The 18,901-nt window shown below is 40.3% G+C and overlaps 1 protein-coding gene across 1 annotated transcript in view; it reads right to left on the bottom strand.

Annotated features, from left to right (window-relative positions):
• Positions 1-18,841, bottom strand: part of zdhhc8b (zDHHC palmitoyltransferase 8b) — an 82,422-nt gene extending 63,581 nt beyond the window's left edge. The window contains exon 1 of the mRNA XM_014985980.2: positions 17,140-18,841. Coding sequence (XP_014841466.2) covers positions 17,140-17,243 — 104 coding nt within the window. The 5' untranslated portion in view covers positions 17,244-18,841. The remainder of the gene's footprint in view (positions 1-17,139) is intronic.
• Positions 18,842-18,901: the final 60 nt, after the last annotated feature.

The raw sequence follows: 18,901 nt of genomic DNA, 5'->3' as shown, positions 1-18,901 counted from the left end.
TTAGGATCTGAAAGGATTAATCGGATTAATCGTGACCAAACAGTCGGATTAATCGTGCTGAATTGATTATAGAAATAATTTTTAGCTAATTTAGTAATCGATTAATCACTAAGTGGAATGAAGAAACCCAACAAAATGGCCATTTGCTGAAAAAAAACATGCCCCTCTGGGTAGTTATTAAGCCAAAATATTAAAAAGTTAAGATAAAAAAAAATCTAAAAATGTTCTATACAGAAGTATTAAAGTGGCATAGTTTTAGCTTCACCTAGCTAAAATTCTGTAAAAGTATCTCATATTTTGCACCTTAACCCAAAAATTTGTCAACAGGTAATCTATATTGATGTTACTAAGTTCAGCAGAAAGGACTGAGATTTCCACATGTTGATATTAAAAGGTTTTTTTTAGCTGCAGATGCATCCTTTTTAACAAATGATCAAGTGTAGTCTACAGGAATGCTGTTATTGCATTTTAGGCAATTACACATTTGTTTTCTTATCTAATAAAAGGAACTGAATTATTTGTTCATTTGCATCTCTTAATGTAGTTACGATACTGAATGAAAAACTTAAGTGGGTAAATGAAAAATCTGTAGAATGTCCTAAAATGTTTAAATCCGATTAATCGTCACAATAATCATCAGAATAATCGATTACCAAATAACACATCCCTAATATTTTTACTGACGTTTCCCACTGTGTGGTTTGTAGAGTGTAAATAACGGAGCCCGACACGTTAGAAGATTGATACCCTTCCTCATTCTGTGGCTCATTAAGCCACAGCATGGGCATCGCCTCAACGTGGCTCCGTTCTGGAGGGACCCGCGGGTCGGAGGCCTTGTCGGGTGGAATCACATGACTGCTTCACAGCGGTGCTCCGCCTCAGGGTCGAGCTGGAACAAATACCCTCTGTGCAGGGGGGAAAACACGCTAAACACTGATGTCCAAACAACTAAATCTAGTAGGTGTTCATTATAGATTTTTATTGAAGGTTTTTGTCAAAATAACATTGTAATAGATATGTTTATTTCTTTTTTATCATATTGAAGAAGTAGAATTCAAAGCTCCTAAAATTTTCCATCGTACCATCGCAGTGGTTTAAAAAAAACATCTGCTCAGAGTTGCCTCTGATTTATAATATCTGGAACATTGATCAATGTATAATTTTGCTCGTTTCATAATTAGTCACTGTTTTGTGTTATTATCCTGTAAAGCACTTTGAACTCAAGGTTATCATACCATAGAAATCTACTTATGCACACAGACAGGATTAAATGTTATTATTCAAAGCTGGCATAATGGCATCCCATTGCCCCTTAACCACAGCTTATCTTGCTTTGTGCACACCTCACAGATGAAGTGTGAAGTCGACTAGGCGATGGACGCTCCACCCCCCGTAGTGTGACCCCACAGACTGTATTATCCCCTACTGGCTTCTCCACGGCCGTTTCTCCTGGAGTCACCCAGATTACGCTGGAGAGCGCAAGCCGAGCCGCCGTAACCTCACTCTGAGGTCCAGATTCTGCAATGAGATCCGTACTGAGACTTGAGGCCACAAATCAAATTAGGCCCTGAAAATGTAACAGAAATCCATTTCTAAATATTTTTTGTTTCTGTTTAAAATGTGCTCGTGACTTAACACATAAAGTTCCTCAGAGGTAACAAAAATATTATTCAAGTCGTCATTGTTGTTACTACAGCGTTGTAGAATATTCTGCTGTGGCGGCGCAGGGGTTAAGCACAACCCACATATGGAGGCCTCAGTCCTCGACGTGTCTGTCGCAGGTTCAATTCCCGGCCTGGTGACCTTTGCCACATGTCTTCCTCCTTTCTCTCATTACCCACTTTCCTGTCAATTCACTGTCAAACAAAGGCCATTAGAGCCAATAAAACTTAAAAAAAAAAATAATATTCTGCTTAATTCTAGACTTCGAACAGGAAAAAATAACTAAATTCAACATGACAGGCTGCTTATGCAAAATGGTGGAGAAATGTTATCTGGCAAGAATCTACAGGTTAATGATTTTTCCTCACATGTTTATTTCTGCTCATTTCTGAGTGTTTTTCCAACCCAGCTGTCACTGCGCCTCAACCCAGGCCACAACAAGGCAAAGGCGTCCCGGCCAGCTGCTGTCACATTCCCCGTCACCCCGTCCTGGGAGGAGGACAACGACTAGGAATCTACAGGCATTAAGAAATTAAAACTCTTTTAAAAAATAAATACATTTATTTGTTTTTTTTATGAATTTATCAGATTTCTAGATATTTTCCTCCATAAGAGGCTGTGTGCCTCCAATGATCGTCCTGTGTGAAACAGAGAACGGAGGTACAAAGAACAAAACATCTTTTGGCCAGAGGAACCGTCTAACACATAATGAATGTGGTACAAAAATGAACCGTCTTAAGCACCTAGCAGTGGTTGTGTTTCACATAGGAAGATAATCGGAGGTGCACCGCCTCCACCATCCACTTCCTGCTTATGTAATAATTAGCTGTTGCATAAATAACCACACAAAGTAAAAGCGATTATGATTTATGGTTTTATAAAGCAGTGCTGGCATAAATAGCTGTGATGTATTTTTGGTTGGATTTGGTGTTGGTGTTAATGTAACTCTTTAAGTTTAAGTTAATTCTGCATAGTTACAAACATGTTATTTCTGCCACGGCTGCAGCTTTACCTCTATTGCTCCTGAATATCATTTGGTTGCGACTTATAAATGAACAACTTTTCATTGCTTTGTTGAAAAAAATAGCTTTTTTTAGGGCATATTTTCATCTTATCCCACTTTACTTTCTGCTCTTTAGCTGAGAAGGTAAAAGAAAGTTAGTCAGGGTAAAATGTGACAAAACCTCTCTAGGGAAGACCTGATATGAGCTAATAACATTCTGTACACATTCTCAGGGGAAACTTCTCAATTTGCATCACACCAGATTATAGAAACTAGAAACATCAAGACTCGCCAGAAAATAAGCTCCACCACCCTGAACGATGCCATTAACACGAAGCGAGATAGATTGCGTGTGGCGAGGCTACGCCCACAGAAGGATCTTTAATCTTCCTCAGGGAGACGTCAAAAACGAGTGCGTTTCCTTGACCTAAGCAGAACACATTTGACATACGATGTTTGGAGCTGCTGCAAACACACCCAAAGCCTAAATGTCAATCATCTGCAGTGTCCCAAGGCTGGCTTTAAGATCATGAAGATTTTAGGCAGGTCAAAGCCTAAAGTAGGAGCAAAATGTAAAGTGACACAAGCTGACATGTAACGAAACTCGAGGTGAAGGAGGATGAATGAATTAAGGAGCATAGCAGGTGTAAAGCTTGACAGAGTCAATGAAATAGCAGTGAAACTAGCCAATATTCAGTGGTTATTCTCCCCGATGTTCAGTGATGCTAAACGCAAGAATGCTAGTGGGAATCTTGCTAAAGGGTTACATTAGCTCTGCTGCATTATTGAAATTACGTGAGCAAAGTGGAAATGGCTGTTTCAACTGAGAGCAAAACTAAGCCGACTTGACCTCTAAAACAACTTCCATAAATTTATCAAAGGCAAAACAGAAATCAAACTCGGCGTTTGAGCGGGGCTCTCCAGACGCCCATTACGTTGTTTGACATGTCTGAAGTAAAACTGGCTGCGGGTTTATGTCTTGACTTAATGCTCGTGCCTTTAGCCCCCACAGCGGCACTCGTATCAGCAGGAACAACAATTAAAACAGTTTAAAGGATCAGCCAGTATTTGGCCGGGAGCCCAATAGCTCCATGGCAGTTTAATAAGGACTTTAGCGGTCGTTCTTTGTGGCAGGAGGAACGGGGACGGTGAGACATCCTTGAACGAAATCTGCGGTCCACTTTAGTTTTCGACAAAAGGCTTTAGGCTGCTGACCATATTAGGTGGAACCAGGTCACTGAATTAGATCACAAACTCTGGTCGGATTAAGGCTCCGACTAAGAACCTAATTTGGAGTAAAGTGGCTCTCAGCACGAGACCTAATGACTTGTTTTAGGTTGCCATCTCATTTGGCTTGTTGCTATAAAGTTTTACCGAAAAGGGCAGACAAAAAGCTCTGAGCTCTGTAAGAAAAAAAGGAAAAGCAATTGTAGAGTGTACTCATCCTGAAACAGGGCGAAGCTTTTGCCCTGGGGCAGATTCGACGCCTAATTCCAACTCCACTACATGACTATCGCTACAGCTAAGATTCATTAACAACTAGTAGCTACAATGTCGGGAGAATAGGTTGGAACAACCTAGAAAGATTTTGTGAATTATACATGTAAGACTTTCACATACTCAGACATACTGTGCGTAGCCTGTTGTGCTAGCCATGTGGATTCTGCATGTGATTGAGATTTCATAGTCAAGGATGCCAATTTAATACATTTCTCGTGACGATTTCCTTCATTTTCCTCTTAGCTTGACCCAGTGCCTCATCCTCACTCAATGTCTGAGCTAGTTCCTAGCATATTTTGTATTCTGTGAAAGTCCTAAGTCAAATAACTTAAACTCCAATTATACCCATATTTCAGGCCCACTAAGCTAATGCAGTACTACCTTCCACAGACATAAGCAGGACATGCCAGCCTTGAACTAGACTTCATCAAGCTAATGTCTCAAGGTCAAAATAAATCTTACCTTGTCAGAAAGTGTTTGGCCTAGCTGCTAAAAGTTACTTCAGTGGTATGAGTCATTAGCTGCGCCTGCTAACCATGCTAAACTTGATTCTGTCCCTTGCCCTTGTGGACTTTTTATAAATTCAGTTTTACATTGTTATAAATAAATGTAAAGAGTGAGAAATGACGAACACTAGAATCTCCTGAAGAAAAAGAGAAAAACAAAACTAAGATATCCTCTTCCCAGGAAAGATAAGACATGATGATGTCAAGGAAACTACATTCCACAGTGTTCACTGAAATCTTCCAGATGGCCCAGCTATCACGACTGATTTCTGAAAAGGTGTTTTAGCTCACAGATCCAAATTCGAACCTCTTACCCCGGGTTTTCAAAGACAGAACTGGAACTTTAGCATAATCTAAAAGTCTTGTTTCTGTCAGAGGTGTGGTGAAAAAAAAAACACCTTCCATTTGAATGAGGTATTTCTCAATAGTTTAATGAAATGCTACAAACCTCTTTTTAACCTTCAATGGTTAGTATTGAAGGTTTCGACAGCCTTACGTCAGAGGTTCAAACTTTTTTCAATCTCTTCAGCTAATAATCAGACTTCCAAGTACAGTGACATTGACAGAGCCTTTCAAATGACAGTTCAACAGGACAGGGCAAGAAAAATAAGGTCATGTATTATGGACTATGTGCTTTTTAAGGACGAGGCTGGACTATGCAGTTCGCTTTTTAATCTGAAGTTGAAAGTTACAAGTTCCAGGTTGTAAAAATGAACAAAGCCATCTGTGTGAGGTTTTATTTCCCAGCTGGAAAGTTGGAGGTTTCTCAGCAGCTTACACCTTCAAATCCTATATGGTCTATATTTGCCTTATAAAGACCGCTCTGAGTAACATTAAAGTCAGCCCGGTTCCCACTAGCGGTACTCGTGCCATAATTGCCAGGCTATAACCTCGCATTTTTAGCACACCCAGTTAACACATTCAAATAAAACCAACAAAGCATACGGCCTCGTCCTTTCCAAACACAATGAGATCCAAAACAAAGTTGAAGGACAACAAAGCAAGCTTCAATCTTCAGATCAAATGTATGAGTGTGGAGCAGATGCTTGATCTTCAACTGCTTGGAGAGACGTGCTAAAATAGTACTCGACAGAGGCTGTGGGATAAGGTCACCTTTAAAAACCTAAAAGGGAACAAGCCAAAGCTACAGAGGTAAGACTGACTGGAGCCCCCTGGATTCATGACTTCAAAGAGTCAGCTTGTATTTATAGGGTGTCGCTTTATGCACACACGTTTGATGGATATGGTAGAGCTACATCAGCTTACAATAAAAGCTACATGTATTGAGATATTTTTGTTACACAAACTTGTGTTATTTTACACTGATTTTGATTTATACTATTGTTAGTAAGTGACTCAAAGCTAATACAATGCCATTTTAGTTGTCTTTTCTCTTTACCAGCACTCCTCAGCAGCCAGTTATTAGTACATGGCTGCTTTGTTCTGGGTTGGAATTCCAATTACAGTTGTTACAACTACAGTATGAGCGATGATCATGAGCTGTGGAGTGGTTAAGTCTGTGACACATTACCTGTGGATTTAAAACAAACCGCCTCATAGACATTTAATTTGGATTTTAAACGCAAAACCCTGATGACAGAAGCTATAAGATGTACTTATGAATTATATGTCGAAAATGGGTAATATCATATGTTGAGTAGCAGGATAAAAAATGTTATTGTGATTGAAAGGCTCCTCTGGACTTCATCCGAAGCGCCGAAATCGTCTCTCATTGACATAATCACGTGACAAAAATAGCGTAATCTTGTTCGCATCCAGGTCTGTACGATTTGTCAGAAACCCGTAGCTGTCTTTTATGCAGAAATGCGCTCAGACAGCAGTTTTGACTTTTTTTGCTTTGATATTTCTTTGGCCATGCATCCGAAAAAAATAGAAAACTGGATCCATTCTGTTCTTCCTCCACATAAATGGTCCAACAAAAACATTTTGAAATCACAGGAGTTTGAAACCTCGATGTGCAGTAACTGATCTAACATGTGCTAGCACGTTTATAACTAAAAAGACCAATGGATATTAGTTTATAGTATTTAATGTCACTTTCATTGTCACAAAAATAAATACTACAGAATGTAGTGTTAAAATGTTAGGTGTATGTCTCCTATTGTAATACTCAAATTCGGACAAATGCATTTGAAGAAATCTGCCACAATTTTACTTATTTAAAATTAAACATCTACTTCCAAAAATCAATATATAAAATATCTGATAGAATATTCAATATTCAATGTATAAAATATTCACTGAACTCTGACCCACCACTGCATAGCATTCTGGGAGATGTAGGCAAAGGAAAGGCTTTGGCTGCCCAACCTCTCACAGTGAGCTAAGCTAGGTTGGTGGCATCGACTAACTCACTCCCTCTTTGGTTACCTAGCAACAACCAGTTGAGTAACGTGAGCAGCAGCAGTTTAAGTTTACCCCACTGTGCCTCATAACTGCTTAAATAGAAAAATATATTGCGGAGTGAAACCCGTGGATAAAACGGAAAAGATCACGCCGTCTGGCACTATTTAAGATATTTAACACACACACACAAAAAAAATCATTATATCTTATAGTGTGATACGCTTCTCAGTCTTCTAAGTAAGATCCCTCCTAATGTCAAGAGTGTCCTGTCTTTCACTGCGTCTCCTCGTAAGCCCCCAAAGCCTCGTGTCTACAGCCTCCTTGATCTGTTAAGAGGGCCACTCCGGCTGAGACTGTTAAGACTCGGAGCTCTGTTTCTCCTTATTACCAGTCGCAGTCTCCCTCTGGCAAAACAACACGAGGAACAGGGTGGAGACACCCGAGGAGGGAGAGGCTGCAGGTCTAAATTAATCCCACATGTTCCCCAGGAGGAGACTCTGCAGACGGCCAGGGCTCTCGCTCGGCCAGTGGGGGGGCGGCGGAGCGCAGCAAAACTCTGAGAGCTCTTTGGTGCACTTTCCCGCACTTTTCGCCCACACACTGCTGTGCACTCAACCCACATGGATCTATTTAGCTCAACTATGGCATCACAAGGCACAATTTATTTTTTGGCAAGCGCCGGAGATCCAGAAATTTACTGCTCTGCAACGACTGAAATGGGTTTAAGCTGACTTTGAACAAAAACGACAACCAGAACCTGCAGTGACAAAGGAAATCAGCGTAAATGTCCCCCCTCCCAAAAAAAGGCTTTTGATCAAGAACCCAGGTTCCACATCTCCACCGTTTTTTTCCCCAGACGCGTTAAATTTCTTCAAAGCACAATTCGCAGCTTGGAATAAAGAAAAGCTAATTACAAAAAAAAAAGCTCAATTCTCTATTAAATGTGCTGGAAAAATATCAAGCTCAGGCCATTAAGCACATAAATTACATTCTTAATCACCCGCTGCTTCAGATTAGGATGTTCTTGATTTGATTCATTTTTGAACAAATCGTGATAATCACCAAACAATGATCTCACCCTGTTCACATTTTGAAAACGCTCATCACGCCGAGCAAAAAAAAAAAAAAACATCAGTCACCAACCCGGCCTCGCTTGCTGCTGATCGCATGTAATCGTAATTGAAACAAATCGGTGTTACAAGCCACTAAATGTGCCCAGAACGTCTAAAGAATTATGCAACATGTGTGTTCAGCACAGAGCGCTGTCAGAGGCCTGGCTCCGGGACGCAGAGCCAGAGCGCCGTGGACGAGGATCAATCAGCATTATCTTAACCTGGTTGTCGACTGGTGACAGGCAGACTGAGAAGGAATGAGATTAAAAGAGCTGCCCTTCTATTCTCTGGGATCTGTTTGACTCAATAACCCTGATGGTCGCACACTGTTTTCACTGCATGAATGCTCTGCCAGCAGGTCAAGTCAAGTTTATTTGTGCAGCCCGTTTACGAAACAGGGCAATTCAAAGTGCTTTACAAGATGAAGACGGAACACAATAAGCAATCCAAGACCCCGGGAAGGTTGATACAGCAACAGTAGATCTTTAATGTATTTTTTGTGCTAAGCTGTTCAGTGATTTATAAACTAACATCAGCATTTTAAAGTCTGTTCTCTGAGCTGCAGGGTATCAGTGTAGAGCCACATGAGCCGGTCTGTCTCAATGTCAAGTGATTTCTGATGATTTATATTCCAATATGTCACATTTATCTTATTAATCACTGACCGTTATTGCATAATAATCTAGGATTGCTCTGACAGGTCATCCCTGAGTTACAGTGACATGTAAAACTCAGTAAACCATTGCTATGACTTCTTTACCATAACTTTTACCCAGATCATTCACCGGCTGACTGCTATAGGCCTGATGAGTGAGTGAGGATAGTACGTGGCTCTATTAAATCTACTTAATAAAAGAAAAAAAAACATGTTGGGAGCTGGTTACTGGCCAATATAATATCCTCTTGCAGCTGTGAAACAAGGTACTGAGGACTAAAAGTAGAGCATGTTGAAGTGAACGTGCAGGATATAATCAAACAGAAGTTTAGAGGAATTTCTACCTTCCTTAATATCATCATATCATCTGTTACTACTTGTGTGAGTAAACGAATCCAAAAGTCAATTACTTGATTCACCGGCGATCATTTAAAAGAGAAATATGATATTTTCATAGAAGTGCTATGCAAAGTCATCCTTGAACTTTTTGTCTGTTATGACATCAAGCTTCAGGGTATGAATATGATATTTTACCATGTGTGGGAGACCAACACACACACACACAAAAAAAACATAATTGTGAAGCAGTAAGACAATTGTGGTGGCAATGATCTGAATTTGTGTTTGTAGTTTGCCACAAGCAATATGGGGATGAAAGAAGATTCACTAGTCAGATTAAAAACTATTTTTCTGACTAACATCACCCTGGACACACTGAGTCCCTCTGAAACATGGTAGTTAAAGAATCATGCTGTGGGGATGCTGCCAGAAAGAGGAGAGCTTGTCAGATGAAAAGATAATAGTACAGGACAGTCCTGAATTAAAATCTGTCAAGAGGTTACAAAAGACTTGAGGCTGGGTCAGAAGGTCATCCTCCAGCTGGATGATGACCCTAAACATGCAGCCTGATCGTCTGAGGATGTGTGGGAAGACTTAAGAAGTGACGCTCACACACACTCCATCCAATCTATCCAAGCTTGCTACTATTTCGCAGATCAATGATCTATTTCGCATACCGAGGAGGTAACGCAATCATTGGAATCAACTGTTAGAGAGTAGAGACATTTAATCATGAAGGACAATGAGTCTTGATAATCAGATAACCACTGCAGTAAAGTGACCAGATATTTCACTCTCTAGATGTGCAGGGTTAGGGTTAGGGCGCTGTGGCCACATAGAAATCCCCTCACACCACCAGTCTTCAAAGTACTCTGAAGTTTGTGATTGCAATGGGACAAAAACACAAAGTTGTAGGGGGTGTGAATACTTTTGCAAGGCGGTGTATATCACTATGTAGCTGCTGCAGCTGGAAGTAAAGCTGCAGAAGCAGAGACATCGGTCAACTTCACTAAAATTACAGGGCGGAAATGTGCCTTGTGGTGAGCCACACAACCCACAATTAGAGTGAAAATTAACAATAAACTGCTGCACAGACTGAAGATCTACCATTAGCTGCCATTAGGAGTGCAATGTTAAACAACAAGCCTTCAGACTACGGTTACACTGTCTTCCTTTTGTGAATGAAGACCTATTTCTTCTGTTATCGCAGCCCGGTCCCACAGGTGACACAGTGCTGCAGCGCTGCTGTCAACCTCCGGGGCCCCTCACTCCAGGCTGCTGACGAACGAGGACCTGCAGAGGATATTACATCCTTATCTAATCTGTCAAAGCTAGCCCCCTCTGCTACAACCTGCTGCCGCTCTTATCTACAGTTAATAAGCTACATGAGCTATCTCAGCAAATCTGTGAACTGCACTGCATGGGTATTATGAATGATCCAAAAGGGACCTTTTGGCTCTGGTGCACTTGTATGCTCATGAACGCATTGTCCAAAATTGTTTCTCGGATAAATAATGAGACCAGGATTGTCACAAATCTTCCACAACCAAGAGACTGAAACCCTAATGTGTGCGTGTGGCTCTAACAATGTTTTGGGGAATACCTTATACACCTGATACGTTGGGACAGGGGGAAGTTGAATCATGACCTAGAACTCTCATGGTAACGTTTTGTGCTTCTTGCAGATAAGATCCAGCGGTGGGTTTATTTTCTGTCTAATACTTCTCTGTAATGGGGTCGATGAATTCAGAAGAGGCACAAGACCAGAGCTCACTGGCAGGCACTAGTCATTTGTATGGTAGTCGAGCGACTTTTGATAGATTTTGGCATAGATTCTGCAGCATTTGCAAGTAGTTCAAACCGCATGTTTGACCCTGGTGAGGCCCAGGCCATGAAGTTGAAGGAACAACAACGATTGCCTTAAAAACTTGACGTAATGAATGTGGTTGTATTTCTGCTTGCCTTCCATGCATACCTTTGTAAAATGAGCAGATGCTGTGTTCTGCCTATACCGGCGTAAATATTTGAGTGGCGTGTATGTACAGTGGCACTGCAACCAGTGGGACTGGGATTGTTACCATCGGATTACCACTGATGGTTGGTAAATCTACTGGAAATCCATCCCATGGTTTCCGTGTGCCTCAAATGTTGCCTACCTTTTGAAGGAGGAATTTGTGTAACCACACTAATACAGAATAAATATGAGAAATACAAATAGACACGTCAAAATTAACTCTGACCACTTGCGAAGTCATCAGAGAAATGTGCATTACTACAAGGCAAATTTGATCTTGACTACGTAATAAAATAGCAAAGCTAATAGAAGCACTCATCATGACATGTTCTATATCAAAGAGTTTGGTTGATTTTACAGAGAAGACTGGGCAGTAGCTCTAATTATTCCTGGGCATTGGCATTACATCCGGAGGCTGAGTTTCACTGGCATCCTCACATGATAAATCCTCCTTTTAGAGTCGACTGTTAATTGCCTTGCTATGGGAAATGCTTCACTCTTGTCACAACTTCAGTCTCAGCAGCGCACAGTGACACGGTCGCACATTTAAATAAACAAAATAAACTCAAATCAGCGTCCCCATCATGTGAGCAGTATTTAAAGCAGGCTGAGACGTTCTGGCTCCCACCATGCTGGGCTTAAAACAGGATTAGCTAACGCAACAATTCATTTAACTGCAGACAAACGCAAAGAAACAACGTCCCACAGGACGGACACCACAGCTAAGGACTGGAGCAGCAATAATTATAAAGGCTGTACTCCTTTGGCAAAAAAAAAAAAAAAAAAAAAGACAACAGAGATTAGGATCAATAAACAACAAAAACAAAATGCATTACATTTTCAACTATTGTCCCCCTCCAAAACAATCTGCACTCTGTAGCCAGAGGAGACACTTTGAATTGAGAAAGAGAACGGGGGCCTCATTTGGTGAATGAAAATGACGCTTTGACGGCAGCTCCACATCTCAGCACTGTTCTGTTCTCACTTAACCAACATGCCAGGAAATACCTTTCAAAATTCTCTACAACAGCCCCCGAGATTGGAGGACAAAACGCGAAACAACAGGCCGAGATGGATGTGAATGACGTCTAGTTCGCTGGCTCTGCAGTGAAAAGGAGGAAACAGCTGCGGAAGGTGAAGATTAGATTCCTGACGGACGGGGCCTGTTCTCGCGTGCAGCTCGGCTCTGCTCCTCTCAGGCCGGTGGCTCTACGTCGGCTCCGGGCTGCTGCCACCGCCGACAACCTCCCTCATAACTCACCTCTGCACAGCACAAAAAGCCCAAAAAAAAAAAAAAAGAAAAAGAAAAAGCGCTGAACACTAGCCCTGTCCAGATGATCTACTGATTGTTTCCACACACCGCCTTGCGGACTTTAAAATGTGTAGCGTGAGGCTTGGCAGCACAGGCCAAGCTGGCAGGTTGGTTTCCTGGATAATTTATCCATGTGACATATGGTTTAAAGGCAGCGATTAAGCCTTTGTGAGGAATCGCTAAAAGGTTTTGAGGGGGGGAAAAAAAGCTTATTTACTACAAGAATGGTCATTTGGAGCGAATTTAGACACAGAGACTGTGAATGTCTGCATAAGGTGGCGATGAGGTTGAAATCATAGTCTTTGTTGTGATCAAGCTGTGCTAATGTGCAAGGACTAGCTCTCATTCTCTGTTTACCATTTGACACCAATTAGCCAGCTGGCAACACTGGGATTCAATCTACTATGCAGTGCCTTCCCATGTAACAACTACAGGCCTGTAGGTATTTTATTTGTTATTTTTGGAACAGTACTGAAGAAGATTACATGTGTTCATTTTTTTTTCTTTTACAAATGAATAAAAAAATTAAGCAAGACTTTTTGTTTTGGTTTGGCTTAAAACACCATCTGTATGGTGGGAGATGGCGGCTGCAGCAACATGCTGAGGGGGAGCAATTCCAGGTGGGTCAAATGTAAATTTTATTTATTTATTTATTTATTTCACAAATGAAAAGATTTCTAAGTCAGAGTTTTTTTTGTTTGTTTAGGTTAACACACAATCCGCATGGTGAAACATTGTGGTTGCAGCGTCATGCCGTGTGGACGCAATTCCAGTTTGGCCGAATTCAGAAAACGTGTATGCTAACTAAGCGTACAAAATTCACATGGACCTGCAGCAAAGTGACAGGCAAAATGGAAGAGCGCAGATTTACACAACTGTAAAAAATATAAAAAAGAAACGGTATAAAAAGGGGCAAAGCTGCAACATACGTGAAAAATACTGTACAGTTCTTAAAAAATAGCATACTCAGATTAAAAGAAATGTGCAATTGAGTAGCAGAGTATACCCCAGTGTACTATAAGCCTGGCGGGCCACCAGGTCTTACTTATGCCCCTACCAGGCTAAGCATTGCTTATTTTTTTTTAAAGTTTTTTATTAAATGATTGCATTTTCAATACTTTATAATTAGTGCTCAGGTATTAATCTTCCAATCTTTCAACAACACATAATTATCAAGTGATATTTTCACATTTCCTGTCAACTGTAAACATTTTTTAACTCAAAAACATGACGGGATGCTGGATGAGTGACTGCCCTAGCGCCCTACCACCGGGCTTAGCAGGTTTTCTGGGGGAAACCTTGGAAAAGAAAAAAAAAAAAAAAAAAACACTACATGAATGTATGTTTGTGTTTACAGAACAACGGCAGCATCATGCTGTGAGGATGCTGGTTAGAGCTGATGGGAAGAAACATGGAAGGAAAATAATCCCAGAAAAATCCCTAATGAAGTCTGCCGAAGGCTGAGACATCCAGTCCAAGTAATTATGTCAATGTTTGTGGTGGAAAAAGTCCTCGGGATACAAATACTTAGGCAAGGTGTCGTTCTTAAACAAAAAGTATATGTTTGCATGTCTCGGTGTCCTCCATGTATCCGTCCATGTATTCGTCCATGTGTACACGACGGACTAGTGCGTCTGAAATTTGGTCATGTGACATGCCACGCTCCCGGTTTTACCCTGGACTCGTGCTATTTTGGTTCAGAGATTTTAGATAAAGGCATGTCGCTCTCAAGCTCGCACTGTAATTGCAGAGCTTTCTGCTCCTGCAGGAGACGAGGCCTCACTGGGTTCAGTGAGGCCGCCGTGTGACATAATGGAACCGTCCTGGATGTCTGCTGCTGGAAGCACGGGGTCTTTTTTTTTTTTTTTTTTTTTACCAGGAGATGAAAGAGCAAACTAGTGGTGGTCTTAATCCTGAACCTGGAACCATCTGCTCCAGGATGCATCTTTAAAACGCCAAACCCAACCAGACAAAGAATAATGATCCTACGAGGAGCAAATGCTTGCTAGCTAGTGTGGCTCCTATGGGCGATTAAACGAAGGATCCATTCATTTTTTATAAAGACTTGTACAACAAACCATTTGTTTATGCAAAGTCACACCAAGGAGAGCATGTTTTTTTTTTAAAGACAGTCCCACCTGGAAACAAAGCATGAAAACAACATATGCTTCCTTCAGCCTCGTCCGCTGAACTGAGTGAGAGAGAGCACCGAAGCACTCAGGGAGCAGCAGAGGCTTTTTCTGGGTTTTACGGTTTCGGTGATCGTCTTGGTGGGACGAATCCCGAACATGTTGCATTTCAGCTTCCCTGGTGCCAGGAATCCCAAACAGCAGTTTCACTTCTCCTGAATACAGATGTAACAGATAGAAGCTGAGACATTTCCAGAATCCCTTTAGGCTACGCAGCAGATGTAGAGTAGAGCAGGACATGGATTTCATTGATAAACTGTCGGGTTTTCTCTGCATGCAGAAATATATAGGAGTGAGATCATTCAGACCGATGGCTTCACTCGCTTAGCATCCCGCTCACATCGCTGATCTCCACATTACTCAGGTGGAGGAGTGTGCAAAGGCCCAGCAACTGTGTGACCCACATTCACAATGTAAAAGGAGTTTCAAATTTAGTTTGATCCCAGTTATGGTTTATAATCTGGGTTTATAATCTGGGTGGTAGACCAGGGAGTTCTTCCATTAAGGGGTGGAACTTAATTAACTTGTTTGTTTTTTTTTTGTTCAATCAAGTTTTCTACAACTTATTTGCATCTCCAGTCCATAGAAATTTGACTCGGTTCTCCCCATGTGTTCTGCACAGTGCATGAAAATATATATTGGTGGGAGATGATGACACCTGGATAGCTACGGTGCTAAGCTAGATGCTTACTTTAATAAGCATTTAGCTTATTAAAGTAATAAGTAATGATCTCAAGATCAAATTCTAAAGAAAATAAAATAAAATAACAAATTTTGAACTGGAATATTTACACTAAACATTGAGTATTCAAAACACAGTTTGAGATTGACGACGTCTATATTTTTAAAATAAATATAGAAAAAAAATACAAAAATCCCAAAATATGAACTTGTCAAACTCAGAAAAAGAGTAAACTGAGTACTGATTATTTGAAACACACCTCTGAAAATTGATTCTAATTGCACCTTTCTTCTATCTACAACAAATCTATCTTCTATCTTTCTATCTACAATAACTCTTTGAAGAATTTGAATTAATAAGAGTTACACCATTTAATTTCCCTTTGAGATCAATAAAGTATTCTGAATTGAACTGAATTTGAATTGAATTCCCTTCACTGTTGCTAACACTCTTGTAAACACTCTAGACGAGTCGGTGGCGATAATGCCCCTAATATAAACTGGATATATTGAATACTGCAGCAGTTCAGGCTTACATTATCATCTCAATATAAAACATATCGCTCCAGATGTGGCCAATGGAGCAAATCGTAGCTACAACAGTCCTGGTACAGGGTCAGAGGTCTCTATGACTGCTGAAGTTTATATGTAATCCATATGTTGTTATTGAGACACAAATCCATCGAACACATTTGAATTGAAAAACACGTTACAGCACTATTTGTGCCACTGGTTTAACGATACACGTTAGAAGTGCTAACAAGTAGCTAACGGTGGATTCACAGTTCAGTATTTGCATTTTTCTTTTCTTTTTTTTTTTCTTTTTTTTCTTCTGTGGAACAAAACTCTAAATTATTTGTGTAAAACATGTCTGCGGACTTTTCCGTGGACCATAATTTTTGTTTGGGAAGCTCAAACAACTCAGCGCTATGCTACTTGACATGCTACTGGCTGGCTTTTGCAAAAGCAGCCAATCCAGGAGCATCTGTCATTTTCCTTAACACTAAATGGCTGTAACCCCAAGAGCAAAAATAAGCAAGACTGTCCATTTTAGCTTCTGCAGTAATGCTAAGACAGTTTCCACTGTGTGTATTAATGTGTTTGACCTACGGAAACAGGAAGTTATAAGCAAAATAATTGAGGGCATCTCAAGTATTTGTGGACGTTAGTTATTTGCAAGAGGCCGCTAGCTAACCCTCGCTAACACAGCCAAAACTTTCCTTATCTTTTACATGAATAGTAGCCATGTTAACGTTCCAACTTTTTCCAATCGGAACTCCCACTTCATTGGTCGTTTGTGAATTTTATTTTTTTTTTAACTCAAAGAGAAAGAGGGGCGGGCCATCTTACCCAAGGCCGCATTTGGGTCAGGATCGCCCCTGCGGACCCCAACTTTGACCAAAAACCTCAACTCCTAGGAGGACGCTGTAACTGAACCAAATGACTGGAATAATACGAAGTTACAGGAAAAGAGCTTTTCGCATGTGTCATGGGAAGTTTCCCTGGAAAGCATCCTAGCTCCATAATCTCTCTAGAGATGCACTGATATAAAGGCACTAAAGCTGCTTCTCGGATCACGGTTGCAGATCTGCAGCTGACCGACGGTCAGCCGGTAAAGATGTTCTCCCCTATTGCCACTTCTCTCCCACCTCAGCGGCTCGATCCAGCCGCTCGAACTTGCAGCCACAATGGTCCCAGGGACGCACACAGTTTTTGGGGTGGGGGGGGGGGTTAAAAAAAAATCTAGACATGCACAGATCGAGTAAAAGAAAAAAAAAAAAGGAGCGGTGCAAACTTACGTGAAGACGAAAAATAAAGTAGTCGATCCCACCAGGAGCGTGGCAGCAGTGGACACCGGGATGTATTTGGTGGGTTTAAATCTCTTTCCAGCGCTGTTGGGCATTCTGTATTCTCCACATTCCTCAATTATTTATTCCGGTCGGAGGCGCATGTAGAAAAAGAAGAAAGCGTCCAGCGTGCAGCGGGGTGTGTGTATATGCGGGGTGCGGGGGAGCCCTTTCTGTGGCTGTGAATGGCACAAGCGGTCCGTCTCTGCTCGGTGGTTGAAGCCGCATAGGTCCAAGACGTTAACAGGCAGCAATACGCGGAGCTCTGCGAGAGCCTGGAAATCCCACCCTTTCCAATCCAGCCCACTGCTGAGGTCACCGAGCCGCTCGAAAAGGTGGAGCTTCGCTTGGAAAAACTGAAAGCGTCAGAACATGTTTGGAGAAATTGTTTTATTGGGTTTTTACACATTTTTTTTCTCCACCCAGGTCGAAGCTAATATAATAATGTCTGATTTTACAGGCAACTATAGCCGCCTCCCGCCCACAATTCAATTCATATTGAAATTATTTTTCCATCAAATTTCTTAAAATCTGTTATTTAGCTCAGATCCGTTATTTGGTCTCTCCACTAAGACTGTGCCATCTTGATGTTGCTTTTTCCCCGACCCCATTTTGCAGTTTTACAAACTTTCAATGTTGTCTTCCACTCTTAAATTTTGTGGGTACGCACCATTTGTAACCCGGGGCGACGCCGGCAGGCGTGGTCTCTGCAAATCATTACCAACGATGCATCAATCGGGAAATTATTAGGATAAATCTGGGATCAGAAATATCAAGTTAATACATTTATCCAATAGAATATGTAATTGTTGGTCTCTTTTTGATAACATTTTATCAAACCCTTATTCAAGTTCCCACAAAATATCATATAATCCCACCAACATTAATAAAAATAAAGTAATAAAGGAAGAAAACAAAAGATAAATATTTATTGTGTAAGAATTTTTTCCAGCAATAAAGTTAAAACATTTGCTTGACAAAACTTAGAAAAGTTTTATAATTTTTTTTTTAATTTCTCACAATTTTTTTTTGTCAAAAACAATATTTTTTTTAATTCTGAGTTTAGTCAGACACATTTTTGACTTCTCAAACTTAGAAATATATTTTGTCAAATACTTTGTTTTTTAAAAAGCATAAGTATTTTTAAGAACATTTTTAGACTTTTCAAACTAAAATTTTTATTTGTCAAAAATTATTTTTAAAAGGTTTCAGTTTTTTAGCAAACATTTTTTTGATTTTTCAAACTTAAAAACTTTTTGAACAAAATATTATTTTTCTAAGAAATTTGTCTGTTTTTTTTAGCAGATTTTTGCTATTTTACACTTTTCTTTCTTCAAACATTTCTGAGTTTTGTCGAGAAGATTTTGTTCTTTTAAAGCTGAACATTTATTTGTCAAAGTAATATTTTTTAACAAGCAAATTTTTGACTTCTCAAACTGAAATTCTTCTTATCGAAGAAAATATTTTTTTCTAATAGATACCTGAATTTTGTCGAGCAAATTTTCAACTTCTAAAACATATTTTTGGGCTCAAAACAATATTTTTTCAAAAGAAGATATTTCTAAGTTTTAGTAATCAAAAACCTCAAAACATTTTGTAAAAAAAAACAAAAAAAAACTTCATTTTTGTTTGATGCCACTCGTAAAGCAGTAAACCACCGTCGAAGAAGGTCGTATATTTGTTCCAGAGTAAATTTACTCCCTGCCAATGTGTT

This window comes from Poecilia mexicana, unplaced genomic scaffold, assembly GCF_051168715.1.
Source record: "Poecilia mexicana isolate PSO_F unplaced genomic scaffold, ASM5116871v1 scaffold_9, whole genome shotgun sequence".
Classification (NCBI taxonomy): domain Eukaryota; kingdom Metazoa; phylum Chordata; class Actinopteri; order Cyprinodontiformes; family Poeciliidae; genus Poecilia; species Poecilia mexicana.
The sequence above is the reverse complement of the archived record's forward strand: the minus strand, read 5'-3'. Positions and strand labels throughout refer to the sequence as shown.